Here is a 22,110-nt window from a genome sequence, read left to right as displayed (position 1 = left end):
TGACATTTTAAATTTCCCGCCAAACTTCCGGTTGAAAACGTCTATGTATGATGACGTATGCGCGTGACGTCAATGGTTGAAACAGAAGTATTCGGACACATTGTATCCAATACAAAAAGCTCTGTTTTCATCTCATAATTCCACAGTATTCTGGACATCTGTGTTGGTGAATCTTTTGCAATTTGTTTAATGAACAATGAAGACTGCAAAGAAGAAAGCTGTAGGTGGGATCGGTGTATTAGCGGCTGGCTGCAGCAACACAACCAGGAGGACTTTGAGTTGGATAGCAGACGCGCTATCCGACGCTAGCCGCCGACCGCATCGATGATCGGGTGAAGTCCTTCGTCGCTCCGTCGATCGCTGGAACGCAGGTGAGCACGGGTGTTGATGAGCAGATGAGGGCTGGCTGGCGTAGGTGGATAGCTAATGTTTTTAGCACAGCTCTGTGAGATCCCGTTGCTAAGTTAGCTTCAATGGCGTCGTTAGCAACAGCATTGTTAAGCTTCGCCAGGCTGGAAAACATTAACCGTGTATTTACATGTCCATGGTTTAATAGTATTGTTGATCTTCTGTCTATCCTTCCAGTCAGGGGTTTATTTATTTTGTTTCTATCTGCAGTTAAGCCCGATGCTATCACGTTAGCTCCGTAGCTAAAGTGCTTCGCCGATGTCTTGTCGTGGAGATAAAAGTCACTGTGAATGTCCATTTCGCGTGCTCGACTCTCATTTTCAAGAGGATATAGTATCCGAGGTGGTTTAAAATACAAATCCGTGATCCACAATAGAAAAAGGAGAAAGTGTGGAATCCAATGAACCAGCTTGTACCTAAGTTACGGTCAGAGCGAAAAAAGATACATCCTGCACTGCACTCTAGTCCTTCACTCTCACGTTCCTCATCCACAAATCTTTCATCCTGGCTCAAATTAATGGGGTAATCGTCGCTTTCTCGGTCCGAATCGCTCTCGCTGCTGGTGTAAACAATGGGGAAATGTGAGGAGCTCCACAACCTGTGACGTCACGCTACTTCCGGTACAGGCAAGGCTTTTTTTAATCAGCGACCAAAAGTTGCAAACTTTATCGTCGATGTTCTCTACTAAATCCTTTCAGCAAAAATATGGCAATATCGTAAAATGATCAAGTATGACACATAGAATGGATCTGCTATCCCCGTTTAAATAAAAAAAAATCATTTCAGTAGGCATCACAACAAAATGAGGCATAATAATGTGTTAATTACACGACTGTATACATCAGTTGGTATCGGAATCTGTAATTAAGAGTTGGACAATATCGGAATATTGGCAAAAAAGCCATTATCGGACATCTCTGGATTTTACAGCAAACTACCCATTAAATTAATAAAAATGACAATACATTTTATGGTGTTCTTTACAGCATATTACTGTCAATTGAAAAAAAACTACAATTTTTTGGCGTTAAAATTCTGGTGCATGGTCAGGATTGTACCACCTCTGCCTCAATTTAAGACAGGAAAAGCCCTGAGCAATGTTCCCTCTAATTGTTCATGTGTGTGAGCAAACACAAAAAGTCCCTGAGCATTGAGTGGAGGCCATGTGAGCAACATCAGACGTGCACACTGTGGCTACACCAGCAGCACACCTGTCCCAAACCTGACTAAATAACAACTTACATCTCCATCCATACATCCATTTTATACCGCTTCTCCCTTTCGGGGTCGTTGGAGCCTATCTCAGCTGCATTGGGGCGGAAGGCGGGGTACACCCTGGACAAGTCCCCACCTCATGGCAGGGCCAACACAGATAGACAGACAACATTCTCTTATTATTTTAATCAAATGACAGCAGTCATTTCCATTTCTAATATAAGTGTTTAGGCCCACTTACAATGACAATAACAACAAATATTGTTTTTCATGAACTGTGTACTTGTATTGTTTGTCTGGGTGGAGGTCCTGCTTTGGAAATAATTTGTACCCCTTTCAGACATTGCATTTAGTTCCCATTCAAACATTCACATGTTGCACAATGAGATGTAAGCAGGGGATCATGTGTACATTCCTGCAACTTCCTGTTTGTACAAAATTAGGGATGTCCGATAATGGCTTTTTGCCGATATCCGATATGCCGATATTGTCCAACTCTTTAATTACCGATACCGATATCAACCGATACCGATATCAACCGATATATACAGTCCTGGAATTAACACATTATTATGCCTAATTTGGACAACCAGGTATGGTGAAGATAAGGTACTTTTTAAAAAAATGAATCAAATAAAATAAGATAAATAAATTAAAAACATTTTCTTGAATAAAAAAGAAAGTAAAACAATATAAAAACAGTTGCATAGAAACTAGTAATTAATGAACATTTGTAAAATTAACTGTTAAAGGTTAGTATTATTAGTGGAGCAGCAGCACGCACAATCATGTGTGCTTACGGACTGTATTCCCTGCAGACTGTATTGATATATACTGATATATAATGTAGGAACCAGAATATTAATAACAGAAAGAAACAACCCTTTTGTGTGAATGAGTGTGAATGAGTGTAAATGGGGTGGGTTGGTGCACTAATTGTAAGTGTATCTTGTGTTTTTTATGTGGATTAAAATTTAAAAAAAAAATAAAATTAAAAAAAACCCAAAAAAAAACATACTGTTTTGGTGATGTGTTTATGGCCGACAATAAAGAGTTTTGCTCAGTAAAGTGATGGATGGAATTCACGTCCTCAAAGCGTCTCGACAGACGTTACAATATTTGAACAATGATGACGAAAACTGTTTTCTCTGTCGTGTCCGTGTGTCGAAAATTGTCATGCGCTTATTTTTAGGGCCCGCACGGCCCATTGTCAAAGGAATCCCAAAGGGAGTCCTTTTGCAATGGGACGAAAGGACCTATTGAATTTGTAAGGTTTTATTATTATTATTATTATTATTATTATTATTATTATTATACCAACCGCCTCTTCGAGCTGCAATTTGACCCACTTAACATGCTTCAAAACTCACCATATATGACACACACATCAGGACCTGCAAAAATTGCCATCTAATAAAAAAAACAAACCCCAAAACTCAAAATTGCACTCTAGCGCCCCCTAGGAAAAAACAAAAACAAACTGCCTGTAACTCCCACTACGAAGGTTGTAGAGACATGAAACAAAAACCTCTATGTAGGTCTAACTTAGACCTACATTTCATAATTTAACATCCTCGGGCAAAAACCAACAGGAAGTTGGCAATTTCCCCTTCAAGACAAAAAATGACTAAAAACACTCATTTTTGCCTCTTTGACCTGTAATTTGACCCCCTTAAAATACTTCAAAACTCACCAAACTTTTCACACACATCAGAACTGGTGGAAATTGCGATCTAATAAAAAAAAAAGCAACCCCAAAACTCAAAATTGCGCTCTAGCGCAATTTTTGTATAAAACAGAGACAATACTGCTCCTCAGAGGAAAACACAGACAAAACTGCTTGTAACTTCCGGTAGGAACGTCTTAGAGACATGAAACAAAAACCTCTATGTAGGTCTCACTTAGGCCTACATTTCATCATTTAACATCCTCGGGCAAAAACCAACAGGAAGTTGGCAATTTCCCCTTCAAGACAAAAAATGACTAAAAACACTAATTTTTGCCTCTTTGACCTGTAATTTGACCCCCTTAAAATACTTCAAAACTCACCAAACTTTTCACACACATCAGGACTGGTGGAAATTGCGATCTAATAAAAAAAAAACAACAACCCCAAAACTCAAAATTGCGCTCTAGCGCAATTTTTGAATAAAACAGAGACAATACTGCTCCTCAGAGGAAAACACAGACAAAACTGCTTGTAACTTCCGGTAGGAACGTCTTAGAGACATGAAACAAAAACCTCTATGTAGGTCTCATTTAGACCTACATTTCATAGATTGACACCCTTCAGCAAAAATCAACAGGAAGTTTGATATCCCCCCTTCAAAACTAAATTTTTGTAAAAAGCGGTCACCAAACATCAAACATTCTCTCCTCTTAACGCGTTTGTCGTTTCGGCTTCAAACTACTACAAGAGAGAGATTGAACCCTTCTGATTGACGGATACTCAAAGAGTTTTGATAAGTGCTATGGTTTTGATTTTACGAGCCTTCAAAGAACCGCTGCGCTGATAATGCTGCTGTGATTTTACGAGCCTTCATAGAACCACTGTACCACTGCACTGATGTCAACAAAAGTATTGGGACACTTAGGACTAACAGTAGACAAAAGTTTTTGGACACTTAGGACTAGCACCTGCCAAATATGCGGGCCCGACCAACGCTGCTTGCAGCTTTAATTTTATTTGATTTTGTGCGTGGCATATATTTGCCGTGTGCAGAGGACGCTTGAGCAGTGCGTAATTGCACAGGCGCGCACCTTAGAGGGAACGTTGGCCCTGATATATATACACATATATAAATATACACAAGTAAAGAAGTGTCATCTTGTTAAAGATGATTTAAAAAGAAATAAAGAAGTGTGATCTTGTTAAAGATGATTTAAAAAGAAGTGTGATCTTGTTAAAGATGATTTAAAAAGGACAAAGTAATGTTGGAAGTTATCAGGATGAAGATGTTTCCCCTCCCCCCTCCATCCTTTGGGGGCTCTTCTATAGGGAACACTGGGAACTTAGTCCCCCCCCCCCCCCCCCCACGTCTTCCCACTAGTAGCCTTTCTTTTCTCTTGTTGTGGTGTTTTCCCACAGTGCTTTGCTACATGTGGGGTCACGTGAGGTCAGAAAGGAGGGAAATGAAACACCAAGACAGAAAGACAGACTTTGTGGCTTTGTAAATTCCTCAGCGGTGCTGTTGAAGGCGTCGCACCGCCGCAAGTCAACTCAACAAGTGGCTGGACCCAAATAGCCCGAAGGGGAAGGAGGTGGAGGACACCATTTTGGAACTTTGTGTCTGGATGAAGCACATTGTTGTTCTATCACAAACACATGGACACAAACTAGCAAGACTTGGAATACAATGTTTGGACCTTAGATACCTTAGGTGTCCCTTTTTCCTAGCAAGACATTATGGACTATTGTATGTTTCTAACTCAATTATTTGTTGGACTAAAGTCCTCAGTGGTCCCTACTTTATCCTAACAAGACATTATGGACTATTGTATGTTTCTAACTCAATTATTTGTTGGACTAAAGTCCTTACTGGTCCCTACTTTATCCTAACAAGACATTATGGACTATTGTATGTTTCTAACTCAATTATTTGTTGGACTAAAGTCCTTACTGGTCCCTACTTTATCCTAACAAGACATTATGGACTATTGTATGTTTCTATCTCAATTATTTGTTGGACTAAAGTCCTTACTGGTCCCTACTTTATCCTAACAAGACATTATGGACTATTGTATGTTTCTAACTCAATTATTTGTTGGACTAAAGTCCTTACTGGTCCCTACTTTATCCTAACAAGACATTATGGACTATTGTATGTTTCTAACTCAATTATTTGTTGGACTAAAATCCTTACTGGTCCCTACTTTATCCAAACAAGACATTATGGACTATTGTATGTTTCTAACTCAATTATTTGTTGGACTAAAGTCCTCAGTGGTCCCTACTTTATCATAACAAGATGTTATGGACTATGGTATGTTTCTAACTCAATTATTTGATGGAGTAAAGTCCTTACTGGTCCCTACTTTATCATAGCATAACATCGTGGACTATTTTATGCTATCAACTCATTGACAAGTGGACTAAAGTCCTTACTGGTCCCTACTTTATCCTAACAAGACATTATGGACAATTGTATGTTTCTAACTCAATTATTTGTTGTACTAAACTTTAGTACAATTGTCCATAATGTCTTGTTAGGATCAAGTAGGGACCAGTAAGGACTTTAGTCTAAAGTCCTTACTGGTCCCTACTTGATCCTAACAAGACATTATGGACTATTGTATGTTTCTAACTCAATTATTTGTTGTACTAAAGTCCTTACTGGTCCCTACTTTATCATAGCAAGACATCGTGGACTATGGTATGTTTCTAACTCAGTTATTTGATGGACTAAAGTCCTTACTGGTCCCTACTTTATCCTAACAGGACAGTATGGACTATTGTATGCTACCAACTCAATGACAAGTGGACTAGAGTCCTTACTGGTCTCTTCTTTATCCTTGAAAGATGTTATGGACTATTGTATGTTTTTAACTCAATTATTTGATGGACTAAAGTCCTTAGTGGTCTCTTCTTTATCCTAGCAAGATGTTATGGACTAGTGTATGTTTCTAACTGAATTATTTGATGCACTAGAGTCCTTAGTGGACTCAACTCAACTCAACAAGCTCGACTAGAGTCCTTAGTGGTCCCTACTTTATCCTAGCAAGATGTTATGGACTATTGTATGCTTCCAACTCAATTACAAGTGGACTAAATTCCTTACTGGTCTCTTCTTTATCCTTGAAAGATGTTTTGGACTATTGTATGTTTCTAACTCAATTATTTGATGGACTAGAGTCCTTAGTGGTCTCTTCTTTATCCTAGCAAGATGTTATGGACTAGTGTATGTTTCTGACTGAATTATTTGATGCACTAGAGTCCTTAGTGGACTCAACTCAACTCAACAAGCTCGACTAGAGTCCTATGTGGTCCCTACTTCACCCTAGCAAGATGTTATGGACTATTGTATGCTTCCAACTCAATGACAAGTGGACTAGAGTCCTTAGTGGTCCGTACTTTGTCCTAGCAAGATGTTATGGACTATTGTATGCTTCCAACTCAATGACAAGTGGACTAGAGTCCTTAGTGGTCCGTACTTTATCCTAGAAAGATGTTATGGACTATTGTATGCTTCCAACTCAATGACAAGTGGACTAGAGTCCTTAGTGGTCCGTACTTTATCCTAGCAAGATGTTATGGACTATTGTATGCTTCCAACTCAATTACAAGTGGACTAGAGTCCTTACTGGTCTCTTCTTTATCCTTGAAAGATGTTATGGACTATTGTATGTTTCTAACTCAATTATTTGATGGACTAGAGTCCTTAGTGGTCTCTTCTTTATCCTAGCAAGATGTTATGGACTATTGTATGCTTCCAACTCAATAACAAGCTTGACTAGAGTCCTTAGTGGTCCCTACTTTATCCTAGCAAGATGTTATGGACTATTGTATGCTTCCAACTCAATGACAAGTGGACTAGAGTCCTTACTGGTCTCTTCTTTATCCTAGAACGATGTTATGGACGATCGTATGTTTCTAACTAAAATATTTGATGGACTAGAGTCCTTAGTGGTCTCTTCTTTATCCTAGAACGATGTTATGGACGATCGTATGTTTCTAACTAAAATATTTGATGGACTAGAGTCCTTAGTGGTCTCTTCTTTATCCTAGAACAATGTTATGGACGATCATATGTTTCTAACTAAAATATTTGATGGACTAGAGTCCTTACTGGTCCTTTTAAGGACTTATGGACTATTGTATGCTTCCAACTCAATTTTTTTTTTTATTAGGTTCAAATGCTCTGTTTATTGCTATTCTGAATGTTGCTGGGTCGGGTTTGGTTTTGGAATTGGATTGCATTATTATGGTATTGTTGTGTATTGTTTTGTTGGATTGATTAATCAATTCTTAAAAATAAAAAAAAATACAAATTAAAAAAAAGTCTTTAGTGGTCCCTTTTAAGGACTTATGGACTATTGTATGGAATAGAATGGAACAGAATGGACTTTATTGTCATTATATCTGCATATAACGAGATTAAGGACTCCAATTTAAGGTGCGGTAGTGGGAACAAATATGGGGTAAAAATAAATTAAATTACACAACAGGTAATAAAGAAAAAACTAACAATTGAAATAAACAGATTACTATCCAATAAAAATAATAAGCAATCCACCTATAGTAATATGCTTCCACCTCAATGACAAGCTGGACGAGAGACTTTGTTATGTACTATTTTATCCTTCCCCCTTCATGGGAACCCTCTAAAGGAGGGGTGTCCACAGTGCGGCCATTTGCGGCCCGCAGCTAATTGTTTACCGGCCCACCACACATTCTGGAAATGCTGTTGCAAAAATTAAAAATAAACATTAAAAAAAGTAGAATGAGTTTTTTTTTCTTTTGTCTCTTTATTTGTCTTTTTTTGCCATTGCTAAAAAAAAACAAAAAAAACAATGTCATAATGAATTATTGACCTATTCAAGGCTCCAATTATTTCAAATATTTCACTTTAAAATGTTTTATGTGGAAAATATTGCATATATTGTGTGGTTGCCATACAAAAACATCAACGTTTTCTTTGACAAAAGAGCATAAAACAAACAAAATAATAGTTCAAACCTAAAATTGACAGATATATCTGAAGTTGATCTCGTAGCTTAAGTGTTGAAAGTAAAAAAAACCTAATACAAATGTATCACTTTGAGTGGGGCACCTTTTGTATCCTAAAGATATTTAATGGGATTTTATTTATCTTTTCACTGTGATTAATCAAAAATAACAATGAATTAATATCAATGGTGGCTTGCATTATTGATGTTTTTAAGGCTCTAATTACTTCACATGAAACATTGCTTTCTGAATGTTTTGGGCAGTGGGGGAAATACTGCATATTTCACTTGTATTATAAAAAACAAAGTTGTCTTGACAGAAAAGGTATAAAACCTTTTTGGTTTTTTAAATTTTATATCAACCTGAAGTTGATATACTGTAGAGATTTACTGTAAGCGTTAAATAAAAAAAATAAAAAAATATTTTGACATGTTTTTAACATTTTAATGACTTAGACCCTTTATGGTCCCCGGGAGCCCTAAAGGTAAAAAAAAACCCAAAATCCATATATTTTGTTATGATTTGAAAATGAAAACTATCAAAATGGCCCCCGCATGCTTTAATTTTTCCGTGTGCGGCCCTCAGTGGAAAAAGTTTGGACACCCCTGCTCTAAGGGAGGACCCTTTGCTGTTCCCAGAGTTTGGTCACATCAGTGATCACCTCACAGATGGACAGAACTCTTGCAGAAGACTGGACGCTGTTGCAGCTGCAGAGGAAACCATTCCAATGTTCTTCTTGCAGGTTTTAGCGGACACGTGTTGGCCTACTTGAGCAGATATTTATGTTGCGTAGCTCCCCAATGAGAACCACATGCAGCAGCGTTTGAGACGTTTGACATAAAGCATGACGTCCTTTGGGGAGTCTTTTAAAGCCTCTCAAAGATGGCGGCGGTATAACAAGATAACCTGCTGTCTGGGCTCTGACTTTATGCTGGTCTTCCTGTGGAAAGCAACAAAAGTCACTTTTTTGTTTGCTGAATTAAGAAGTGAAACTTGACTGATGTCCAGTCCATCAAACACCTCCATGACTGCTATGTCAGGGGAGTTACTTCTCTTTTCGGACTCCTTCCTGTTTCCACCGCAGTGCATGCTGGGAGCTGACGCCTACGTTTGGAACGGAGTAACCTTTTTACCACCAGCAGTCTGCACGTGTGCCAAAAGCCCCCGTGTTGTGTTTATGGACCGTGTTCCAGGCGCTTACCTCCTTCTGCCGTGTGCACCTGGACCCAGGGCGACCAGTCAGACGGCCCCTGGCTGCTGTGGCACGACACCCTGAAGGCGTAGTCGCTGTGCGGCTCCAAATCCTCCAAGAGGAGCTCAGCCGGCGGGATGTTGACGTTCTGGTTGTTGTCTGCGTCCCCGGATGAGGTCTAAGATTAAAAATACCGCATTCAGTTAATCATCCTGGTCCCATCTTATACAACAACTTGAAGAAAGTGTCACACCCGAGTAGGGTTGTACGGTATACTGGTACTAGCATAGTACTGCGATACTAATGAATCATATTCGGTACTATACTGCCTCTAAAAAGTACCGGTCACCCCCACCATTTTTTTTTTAACGGGCATGACGGCGCGTCGTGACATTGCTGGTTTTACGAGCAGAGGAGCATGTTCGGCAGCGCACACACACGGAGTACTTACAAGCAGACACAGCGTGTACGACAGAAATTGGAGAACGGATGCATTTTGGCCTAAAAACTAACAATAAAGGTGAAGTTATAACACTGAAACGCCCTCAGGAAGAGGTGCTTTAAGACATGGCTAGCGAGCTAGCAGCTAACGTCCATCTGTGTTTTAGCTACTTCTAAATCACTAATCCTCGCCACCATGGCGACAAATAAAGTACGTTTTTTGAGGAAATAAAGAGGAAAATTGAGGGAAAAAAGAGGAAATTGAGGGGGAAAAGAGGAAAATTGAGGGGGAAAAAAGGAAAAATTTAGTGCAAAAAGAGGAAAATTGAGGGGGGAAAAAGGACAATTGAGGTGAAAAATACAAAAATTGAGGGAGAAAGAGGAACATTGAGGGAAAAAAAGAGGAAAATTGGGAAAAAAAGAGGTAATTGAGGGGTAAAAGAAGAAAATTGAAAGGGAAAAGAGGAAAATTGTGAGGAAAAAGAGGAAAACTGAGTGGAAAAAGAGGGAAAACTGAGTGGAAAAAGAGGGAAAACTGAGTGGAAAAAGGAAAATTGAGTGGAAAAAAAGGAAAATTGAGTGGAAAAAAATAGGAAAATTGAGGGAGAAAAAGGACAATTGAGGGGAAAAATACAAAAATTGAGGGAGAAAGAGGAAAATTTAGGAAAAAAAGAGGAAAATTGAGGCGGGGAAAGAAATTTGAGGATAAAAGAGGAAAATTGATGAGGGAAAAAGGAAAATGGCGACAAATAAAGTACCTTTCTTGCAAGCAGGGGCGCCGCTAGGGATTTTGGGCCCCATGAAAAGAATCTTTACAGGGCCCCCAACACGGCGGCAACATTATAATTTCATCATCGTTAGGGGCCTCTCTGGGCCCCCCTCCATCATGGGCCCCTAGAATCCGTCTCCTTTACCCCCCCTTTTCGGCGCCCCTGCTTGCAAGTACCATTATCACTGGAGGACGAGGAATAGCTAAACATGCTTCACTACACACCGTAGTAAACAATGTAAACAAATGCCATGGGTGGATCTTGACCTGACATCCACTGTAATGATACCAAGTACAATGTAGTCGATACTACTATAATTACATTGTAGCGGGGGTGTATATTGCAGCCCGGAAGAGTTAGGGCTGTATGGGATTCTGGGTATTTGTTTTGTTGTGTTTATATCGTGTTACAGTGCGGATGTTCTCCCGAAATGTGTTTGTCATTCTTGTTTGGTGTGGATTCACAGTGTGGCGCATATTTGTAACAGTGTTAAAGTTATTTATACGGGCACCGTCAGTGTAACCTGTATCGCTGTTGGCCAAGTATGCATTGCATTTACGTGTGTGTGCGTGCTGAAGTCGCACATATTTTGTGATCGGGCCGGCACGTTGTTAGAATGGATGAAAAGCAGTCGTGACGACAGCTCGTGGAGGACGATACACGCAGTGCAATTAAAGCACGCCCCCAAGACTGTGGTCCAGGTGGACGAGATATAATGACTGATGAACAACTTTGTTCAATAATGAAGGTTGCCTCAGCTCAAAGCCTGAGCCCCGACATGAATGAACTAGCATCCAAGAAAAGATGGCAGGTATCTGGCTTGGGCACATCAGATTAGATCAGTGTGTTGCAAACTAAGCAGTTTAAAGTCTTGAATGGTTGGTTTATTCATTGTGGTTTTATTTTCAAATTTATTAGCCTGTGGAAAAAGTTAATGTTGATATTTACCTCAGAAGGCTGCAAATAGAAAAGAGGCATTACATTTTTATTTAAATTGTATTTGATATGCCATTTATATTTTTTAATTATTATTATTATTATTATTTGAAACTGGATTTTGCATGTCACTATAAAGTTATATAAGCCTTGCTTGTTCAATATTCAATGTAAAACTTGTTTGGGTCCCTATTAAAAGCTGAATTTGTTCAACCTTGGCCCGCAGCTTTGTTCAGTTTTACATTTTGGCCCACTCTGTATTTGAGTTTGACATCCCTGTTGTAAACAATAAAAAAAAAATGCCAAAAGTTTTTGTGATAATAAGAAATATCAATATAATCATTGTAGTATCAACTATATACAGCTCTTGTATTTTGTATCGATAAAATCGATATTTGTATTCAGGAGCACTGGTTTGCATTTAGCGGTTAGCTGATGTATCCAGGGCCGTGACTAGGATTTGAGAAACAGCCAGGTCCAAATTTGGTCCAAGAGGAGCTTTGAAAGGCTGAAATCACCAATCCCAGCCCCGTTTAAATAATATTACCTTAAAGGCCTACTGAAATGAATTTTTTTTATTTAAACGGGGATAGCAGATCTATTCTATGTGTCATACTTGATCATTTCGCGATATTGCCATATTTTTGCTGAAAGGATTTAGTATAGAACAACGACGATAAAGATTGCAACTTTTGGTATCTGATAAAAAAAAGGCTTGCACCTACCGGAAGTAGCGTGACGTAGTCAGTTGAACATATACGCAAAGTTCCCTATTGTTTACAATGATGGCCGCATGAAGTGAGAGAGATTCGGACCGAGAAAGCGACAATTTCCCCATTAATTTGAGCGAGGATGAAAGATTTGTGGATGAGTAAAGTGCAAGTGAAGGACTAGTGGGGAGTTGAAGCTATTCAGATAGGGAAGATGCTGTGAGAGCCGGGGGTGACCTGATATTCAGCTGGGAATGACTACAACAGTAAATAAACACAAGACATATATATACTCTATTAGCCACAACACAACCAGGCTTATATTTAATATGCCACAAATTAATCCTGCATAAAAACACCTGCGTGTTTGTTATGCTAGCTCCTAGCTCCTCTGCTAGCTCCTAGCTCCATAGAACACGCCAATACAATTCAAACACCTGATCAACACACACAATCACTCAGCCCAAAAGACCGCTTACCTAACCCAAGGTTCATAAAGCTTATATATTTTTAAAAAGTTACGTACGTGACGCGCACATACGGTCAAGTTATCGAATGTTTAGCAGCCAAGGCTGCATACTCACGGTACCTGATATTCAGCTGGGAATGACTACAACAGTAAATAAACACAAGACATATATATACTCTATTAGCCACAACACAACCAGGCTTATATTTAATATGCCACAAATTAATCCTGCATAATAACACCTGCGTGTTTGTTATGCTAGCTCCTAGCTCCTCTGCTAGCTCCTAGCTCCATAGAACACGCCAATACAATTCAAACACCCGATCAACACACACAATCACTCAGCCCAAAAGACCGTTCACCTAACCCAAGGTTCATAAAGCTTATATATTTTTAAAAAGTTACGTACGTGACGCGCACGTACGGTACGTGTTATGCTAGCTCCTAGCTCCTCTGCTAGCTCCTAGCTCCATAGAACACGCCAATACAATTCAAACACATGATCAACACACACAATCACTCAGCCCAAAAGACCGTTCACCTAACCCAAGGTTCATAAAGCTTATATATTTTAAAAAAGTTACGTACATACGCAAAAAAAAGCCAAAGCTGCATACTCACAGTAGCACGTCTGCGTCTTTGTCATCCAAATCAAAGTAATCCTGGTAAGAGTCTGTGTTGTCCCAGTTCTCTACAGGCGTCTGTGTATCCAAATCAAATGTCCTCCTGGTTAGAGTCTCTGTTATCCGAGTTCTTCCATCTTGACTGCATCTTTCGGGAATGTAAACAAAGAAGCGCCGGCTGTGTACTGTTGTTGCTGACTACGTTCGAAAAATACGTCCATTTCGCACCGACAACTTTCTTCTTTGCTTGCTCGGCTTCCTTCTCCATAATGCAATGAACATGATTGAAACAGATTCACGAACACAGATGTCCAGAATACTGTGGAATTATGAAATGAAAACAGAGCTTTTTCGTATCGGCTTCAATGTGGAAGGCATACCCGTGTTCGCCGGGCTACGTCACACGCATACGTCATCCTCAGAGGCGTTTCGAACCGGAAGTTTAGCGGCAAATTTAAAATGTCACTTTATAAGTTAACCCGGCCGTATTGGCATGTGTTATAATGTTAAGATTTCATCATTGATATATAAACTATCAGACTGCGTGGTCGGTAGTAGTGGGTTTCAGTAGGCCTTTAAGCAACAATCCACTTTTTTATTACTCAGCTTAAGTTTAGCGTATTATATAATGTCGACATTACCGTATCTTTAAAATTCACAACGACATGGATTTGAACCCAAGACTTTCTGTACTAGTGACGCGCACCACGAGGTAGCAAAAGTTCTGGGAGGAAATGTGTGGCCATTATCTAATCAGTGACAGCATGATGTGGCCAGGAATACATTTGGGGTCAAATTATAAATGAAGCGCCTTTGACATGTGCTCCTTCACGCAAAACTGGCCGCCGACCCACGAATCACAAAGCCCATCTTCTGCATTCATTGCGTGACCTTGTTGGTGTTTGGAGTGGGGCAAGCTGCGCGTGACCAAAGATCATATATTGATCTACCGCATGGTGATGTACAGTGCACACCACGTCCTACACAAAGTATATTTGCAGTCTGTCACATCATTTTCTTTTTGTCACTTCAAAAATGACTGAGGACATGACCTCTGTGTCCTCAATTATAGTAACGGCCATGATTGTTTCCTCCTACGGTGTGGAGTGAAGCATGTTTAGCTACTCCTCGTCCTGCATACTTACATTATGTACAGAGATGTGTGCACCCTTTGAGGAAGAGGAACATTGAGGAAAAACAAGGATGAAATTTGAAGGTAAAAAAAGAAGAAAATTAAGAAAACAAGCGGAAAATGGAAGGGAAAAAGAGGGAATTGAGGGGGGAAAAAGGAGGAAATTGAGGGAAAAAAAGAGGAAAATTGGGGGGTGAAAAGAGGAAAAATTGAGGGGGAAAAGAGGAAAATTGAGTGGAAAAAGAGGAAAATTTAGTGGAATAAAAGAGGAAAATATAGGGGGAAAAGAGGATAATTGACGGGGAAAAGAGGGAAATAAAGGGGAAAAAGGAGGAAATTGAGGGAAAAAAAGAGGAAAATTGGGGGGTGAAAAGAGGAAAAATTGAGGGGGAAAAGAGGAAAATTGAGTGGAAAAAGAGGAAATTTTAGTGGAATAAAAGAGGACAATTGAGGGGAAAAAGAGGATAATTGAAGGGGAAGAAAGGACAATTGAGGGGAAAATTACAAAAATTGAGGGGGAAAAGGAAAATTGAGGAAAAAATGAGTAAAATTGAGGCGGGGAAAGAAAATTGAGGAGGGAAAAGGGAAAATTGAGGGAAAAAAAGAGGAAAATTGAGGGCAAAACAGAGGAAAATTAAAGAGGAAAGGGAAAATTGAGGAAGAAAAAGAGAACAATTGAGTGGATAAAGAGGAAAATTGAGGAGGAAAAGAGGATAGTTGAGGGGAAAAAAGGAAAATTGAAGTGGAAGAAAGGACAATTGAGGGGAAAAATACAAAAATTGAGGGAGAAAGAGGAAAATTGAGGAAAAAAAGAGGAAAATTGAGGGGAAAAAAGGAAAATTGAGAAAAAATTAGTAAAATTGAGGCGGGGAAAGAAAATTGAGGAGGGAAAAAGGAAAATTGAGGGAAAAAAGAGGAAAATTGAGGGCAAAACAGGAGAATTGAGGGAAAACAGAGGAACATTGAGGGGGAAAGGGAAAATTGAGGAAGAAAAAGAGAACAATTGAGGGGGGAAAAGAGGAAAATTGAGTGGTAAAAGAGGAAAATTGAGGGGGAAAAAGAGGAAAATTAAGGGGAAAAAAAGAGGAAAATTGAGGGGGAAAAAGAGGAAAATTGAGAGGAAAAAAAGAGGAAAATTGAGGGGAAAACGAGGAAAACTGAGGGGAAAAAAAGAGGATAAAAAGAGGAAAATTGAGGAGGGAAAAAGGAAAAAAAAAGGAAAATTGAGGGAAAACAGAGGAAAATTGAGGGGGAAAAGAAAAAATGAGGAAGAAAAAGAGAAAAATTGAGGGGAAAAAAGAGAAAAAAAGAGGAAGAAAAAGAGAAAAATTGAGGGGGAAAAAGAGAAAAAAAGAGGAAAGTTGAGGGCAAAAAGAGGGAAATTGTGTGTGTGTGTGTGTGTACATGTGTGTGTGTGTGTGTTCTTGTATTTCTACCCTTCTTGAGACATCAACAAGGAAAAGTACCGTCCATATGAGGACCGGTGAACAAGTTAGGACCGAAATCATGGTCCCAATATGGAAAACCATTGCATCTAACAGAGAAGCAAATACTAGAGTCCGTGAACATTGCTCCAAAGTCAAGATTTTTTGTTGATTTAATGTGCATACAAAAGTAAACATTGACAGGTGCAAAGGCAGCAATATACAGTATGAAAAAACTAGACGGCAGCTAAAGAAGGACTTCCCTATTCATCCAAAGAGGAAAATTGAGGGGAAAAGAGGAAAATTGTGACCGTAGGATGAACTAATACACGACGGTATTAAGACTATAGTGGCCATTAACAGTTAGCTTCTACAGCTGGCTTGCCCAAAGTGCGGCACAGGGGCCATCTGTGGTCCGTGACTCCTTTGTCACAGGCCTTAAGCACATTACCAAAAACAAAAAATAGAGACCTCATTTGCACCCCAGCTGGTGAAATCTATCAAAATTAGGGTGGCCCCAAAAAGGAGGGATTTTTCAAATTGACTTTGTGTCGCTTTTAAAAGTGCTCCCCCTCTGGCCAACATATGAAATAACAAGTGTGTGTAAGAAGTTGAAATGCGCTCCCTTTGGCCAACATTAATCAAAAAAAAAAAAAAAATGTATATAGACACATACTGTAATAACTTGAAGTAAATAATGAAGATTAAAAACCAACTATAAACAAAAAAATGTATATTTGCATAGTATGTATGTATTATTAATGTTGTAAATACAAATATTTATATATCTAGAAAGGGTGGTCTTAAAGAGGTAGGCATTTTTCGGAGGTTTCAAGAATACAAGAACGTGTGTGTATGTGTGTGTGTGTGTGTGTGTGTGTGTGTGTGTGTGTGTGTGTGTGTGTGTGTGTGTGTGTGTGTGTGTGTGTGTGTGTGTCATTCCTGACCTCATGAGTCACGTCCAGGCTACAATCAAGACTAGTGACTACATTCTCCTTGCATGGCTCAGAGTGTTTATACCTGACACAGCTTCCTCTTGTTCTAGGAACTCTTTAAAGATGGTTCCTCACGTCTGACTCACGTCTTTCATCTTCCTGCCTCACACTCAAATGTTACGCTCACATTTTCCCCCCGTTCTGCCGGGCCGGGCCCCTCGCCTCATTCCCCCGTCCCAGCGAGGGAGGGAGTCGGGAGGTTGGGGGGTGCGGGGTCTTGGGCGAGAGGCAGCTTTATTAGAAGCAGACGTTTAGGGGTGGCGCCGCTCGCCGTAATAGCCGCCGAGCGAGAGAGGCAGGCTGCATGGAGATTAGTCGGTGGGGAGAGAGCGAAACCCGACCCCACCATTCTGGTTTTCCAGTCCCAACGTGTCGTCTCACCTGCACGGAGCAGCGCACCACCGGGTAGTCGCCCCCGAAGCCGGGCCGCCATGACAGGAGGAGGCTGGTCGGCGTGACGTTGGCGGCCCTCAGGTGGCGAGGCGGCGACGGCAGCACTGAGACAACAAACAGTTATTTTACCAAAAAAATAGGGATGTCCGATAATGTCTTTTTTGCCGATATCCGATATTGTCCAACTCTTAATTACCGATTCCGGTAAAAAAAAAAAAAAAAATTTTTTTTAAATTAACAATTCCGATATCAACCGATACCGATATATACAGTCGTGGAATTAACACATTATTATGCCTAATTTGGACAACCAGGTATGGTGAAGATAAGGTCCTTTTTAAAAAAAATTATAAAATAAGATAAATAAATTAAAAACATTTTTTTGAATAAAAAAGAAAGTAAAACAAAATAAAAACAGTTACATAGAAACTAGTAATTAATGAAAATTTGTAAAATTAAGGTTAGTACTATTAGTGGAGCAGCAGCACGCACAATCATGTTTGCTTACGGACTGTATCCCTTGCAGACTGTATTGATATATATTGATATATAATGTAGGAAGCAGAATATTAATAACAGAAAGAAACAACCCTTTTGTGTGAATGAGTGTAAATGGGGGAGGGAGGTTTTTTGGGTTGGTGCACTAATTGTAAGAGTATCTTGTGTTGTTTATGTTGATTTAATAAAACATAATAATAATAATAAAGAAAGAAAAACGATACCGATAATAAAAAAAACGATACTGATAATGTCCGATATTACATTTTAAAGCATTTATCGGACATCTCTAAAAAAAAACAGATCAAAAAATGATCACGTCTTACCGGTGACGGTGCCCAAAACATGTTTCCATGTTAATACAATAATACACACATGTGGCTAACCATTAGCATCGTTAGCATTTCCATTTTTTGGCACTCACCCAAAAGTTAGGATTTTATAAGTATTCTCTTAATTGGTGATAACTTTAGTCTTTTATTGCCACTGTCCATTGAAGCAAAATATGTTTCCATGTTAACACAATGTATAAACAGAGGTTTGTAGCATGTTAGCCATTAGCATTGTTAGCATTTACATTCTTTTGGAATACACCCAAAATTGAAGACTTTATAAATACTACAAAAGCCAAAAGCAGTGAAGTTGTCACGTTGTGTAAATGGTACATGAAAACAGAATACAATGATTTGTAAATCATTTTCAACTTATATTCAATTGTATAGACTGCAAAGACAAGATATTTCATGTTCACACTGGAAAACGTTATTTTTTGCAAATATCAGCTGTATTTGGAATTTGATGCCTGCAACATGTTTCAAAAAAGCTGGCACAAGAGGCAAAAAAGACTGAGAAAGTTGAGGAAACACTTTGGAAAAATCCCACAGGCGAACAGGCTAATTGGGAACAGGTGGGTGCCATGATTGGGTATAAAAGCAGATTCCATGAAATGCTCAGTCATTCACAAACAAGGATGGGGCGAGGGTCACCACTTTGTCAACAAATGCGTGTTTAAGAACAACATTTCTCAAGCAGCTATTGCAAGGAATTTAGGGATTTCACCATCTACGCTCCGTAATATCATCAAAAGGTTCAGAGAATCTGGAGAAATCACTGCACGTAAGCCATGATCTTACGGACCTTCGATCCTTCAGGCGGTACTGCGTCAAAAAGCGACAGTGTGTAAAGGATATCACCACATGGGCTCAGGAACACTTCAGAAAACCACCGTCAGTAACTACAGTTTGTCGCTACATCTGTAAGTGCAAGTTAAAACTCTACTATGCAAAACGAAAGCCATTTATCAACAACACCCAGAAACACTGCCGGCTTCACTGGGCCTGAGCTCATCTAAGATGGACTGACGCAAAGTGGAAAAGTGTTCTGTGGTCTGACGAGTCCACATTTAAAATTGTTTTTGGAAACTGTGGACGTCGTGTCCTCCGGACCAAAGAGGATTGTTCTAGGCGCAAAGTGTAAAAGGCAGCATGTGTGATGGTATGGGGGTGTATTAGTGGCCAAGACATGGGTAACTTACACATCTGTGAAGGCGCCATTAATGCTGAAAGGTACATACAGCTTTTGGAGCAACATATGTTGCCATCCAAGCAACGTTATCATGGACGCCCCTGCTTATTTCAGCAAGACAATGCCAAGCCACGTGTTACAACAGCGTGGCTTCATAGTAAAAGAGTGTGGGTACTAGACTGGCCTGCCTGTAGTCTAGACCTGTCTCCCGTTGAACATGTGTGCCCCAATATGAAGCCTAAAATATGAGAAGGGAGACTGTTGAACAACTTAAGCTGTACATCAAGCAAGAATGGGAAATAATTCCACCTGAAAAGCTTAAAAAATGTGTCTCCTCAGTTCCCAAACATTTACTGAGTGTTGTTAAAAGGAAAGGCCATGTAACACAGTGGTAAAAATGCCCCTGTGACAACTTGTTTGCAATGTGTTGCTGCCATTAAATTCTAAGTTCATGATTATTTGCAAAAAAAAAACAAGTTTCTCAGTGTGAACATGAAATATCTTGTCTTTGCAGTCTATTCAATTGAATATACGTTGAAAAGGATTTGCAAATCATTGTATTCTCTTTTTATTTACCATTTACACAACGTGACAACTTCACTGCTTTTGGGTTTTGTATTTTAATTGGTGATAACTTTAGCATTTTAGCATTTGGCATATCTTATTTAGCCTCTCATTGCCACTCTATTGAAGCAAATATGTTTCCATGTTAATACAATGTATACACACATGCTGCTATTTGCTAGCCATTAGCATTGTTAGCATTCACAGGTGGTGAGACGGCAGTTATTTTACCCTAAATGATGGGGTCTTACCGGTGACGGTGCCCGATCCGGAGGCGGCCACGCCCTTGTTGTTCTGGGCCTCGCAGGAGAAAGTGCTGGTCCGGTTCAAACCTGAGCGGGGGGAGGGCAAAATTATTTTGAGCAGCAGCGAAAAACAAGGAGGACAAAAAGCCAACATGACATGCACTTTTCCAGCTGGCAAGAAGATGATGCTGGTGGTTACCGTGGCGACCGAGTCAGCAGTGCGGTGATGAGTGTGTGTTAGTCAGCAAGCTGAGCTCGGGACTTTGGTGGAACAATAAACGCAGTGGGACTTTTGACTTGATCTGTTTCCCACAGTTGTATTTGACAAGCTCAAGACAATTAGGACTGCATCGGTGCCGACCTTCACTTATACAGGTCCAAGGTCACGATACGGGCAGGGCGCATCACTGCAGACCAAACTGCTCAAACATCTCCCTTCCAGATCACAGAGCGCGACCACAACTTTCTTCTCTCAGGATATCCGTCTGATTGATCTGTCACTGTGAATGGACCAACTCATGCTCACGTCATCATCCCTTTGCTCTATCCACCACTGATTAGCCTCGCACATATTAGCTTTTTACATTTTTAGTTACTCGTTAATATTTACTGTTTACATTGAACAAAGAGCACAGTCTACCAAGTCAAAGTCCTTGTGAGTTAAACTAGGCTGACCATATTGTGCAATCCCCAAAAGAGGACACATACAGTATATGCGTGCCAAGGCGGGCAGCACGCCAAGGCCGGGACTAGGTGAAAATTTGCCAATGATACTCGAACTTGCTTTATAAGTAATATATTTTTTTTAAAAAACATTTTTTCTCCTATGTTGACAGTAGTGTTGGCACTAGGAATTTTCAAAATGGGGTCCGGGACCCCATCAAGTCATAAAAATGGGGTGCCACAGTACATTTTTGGGGTCCCACTTTTTTGTAAGCGTTTTGAAAATAAATTATAAATGTATGCTGTTATATCTCACATTCTATATTGTGTTTTGGAAAAAGGTTGTCATAAACGTTACTTCATTCATTAAAAAAAAGAATACAAAATAAAACAAATGTGTATACATATGTAAATGTACTCAGTTATAAACATTAATTCACTTTCTTCTTTCCTTCATGGATCTAAACTTTACCACTGCTGCTAGTTTTTTCTATGTTTTTATTGAATAAGTTGTAGGTGTGTTTATTTCAGTATAAAAGTGTAAAAAGTGTTTTGCTTGGGTCATGAAATGATGATAATGGTGTGACAGGGTGTACATACATTTTATATTTAACGCCTACATCTCTGGAGTCTACCTTAACTTCACATCCATCCATCATTTCAAAATGTTTTAGTTTTTTTATGTTGTGTTTTTTGTTTGTTTGTTTTCCGCCCTTTTTTGTCAAACAAAACTACGTTTTTTATGGCAAACATACAAAATATGCAAAATCTTCCACCAAAAATATTTTTCTTAGTGTAATATTTGATGTGAAGTAATGGGAACCTTGGATAGGTCAATAATTCATAATAACATTGATTTTGATTCAATATTATGTTTTGAGCAATGACAGTTTGAAAAAAAAAAAAACATTTTTGTTTTATTAGTCAACATTGCAACTTTTTCTAAATGACATTTCACCTTTAAGCTTTTTTATTTCACTTTTGTTATGTTTTTGTTTATTTTAATAGAATTTTTAGAATGTGCCGTGGGCCTTTAAAACATTAGCTGTGGGCCGCAAATGGTAAAATAAAAAAAATCTGCGTCCTTTCTGATTCAATGCGTTAAAAAGACACAAAAAGTGTGTTAACGCCAACACTGCTTGATGGTATAACAAAATAAGTCACACTTATATCCTGTAACATTCACAGTTTTGGAAAAAAAGTGCAGAGGTAGAAATATTCAAAATAACCTCTTGTATATA

At 39.2% G+C, this 22,110-nt stretch overlaps 1 protein-coding gene across 1 annotated transcript in view; it reads right to left on the bottom strand.

The window, feature by feature from the left end:
* Positions 1 to 22,110, bottom strand: part of LOC133658657 (tyrosine-protein kinase receptor UFO) — a 101,219-nt gene that overhangs the window by 55,449 nt on the left and 23,660 nt on the right. Inside the window, exons 5-7 of the mRNA XM_062060919.1 lie at positions 20,213 to 20,293; positions 17,364 to 17,479; positions 9,492 to 9,660 (exon numbers count right to left, since the gene is read on the bottom strand). Coding sequence (XP_061916903.1) covers positions 9,492 to 9,660; positions 17,364 to 17,479; positions 20,213 to 20,293 — 366 coding nt within the window. The remainder of the gene's footprint in view (positions 1 to 9,491; positions 9,661 to 17,363; positions 17,480 to 20,212; positions 20,294 to 22,110) is intronic.

Source organism: Entelurus aequoreus, linkage group LG10, assembly GCF_033978785.1.
Source record: "Entelurus aequoreus isolate RoL-2023_Sb linkage group LG10, RoL_Eaeq_v1.1, whole genome shotgun sequence".
NCBI classification, from domain to species: domain Eukaryota; kingdom Metazoa; phylum Chordata; class Actinopteri; order Syngnathiformes; family Syngnathidae; genus Entelurus; species Entelurus aequoreus.
This window is presented reverse-complemented; position numbering and strand designations above follow the sequence as displayed.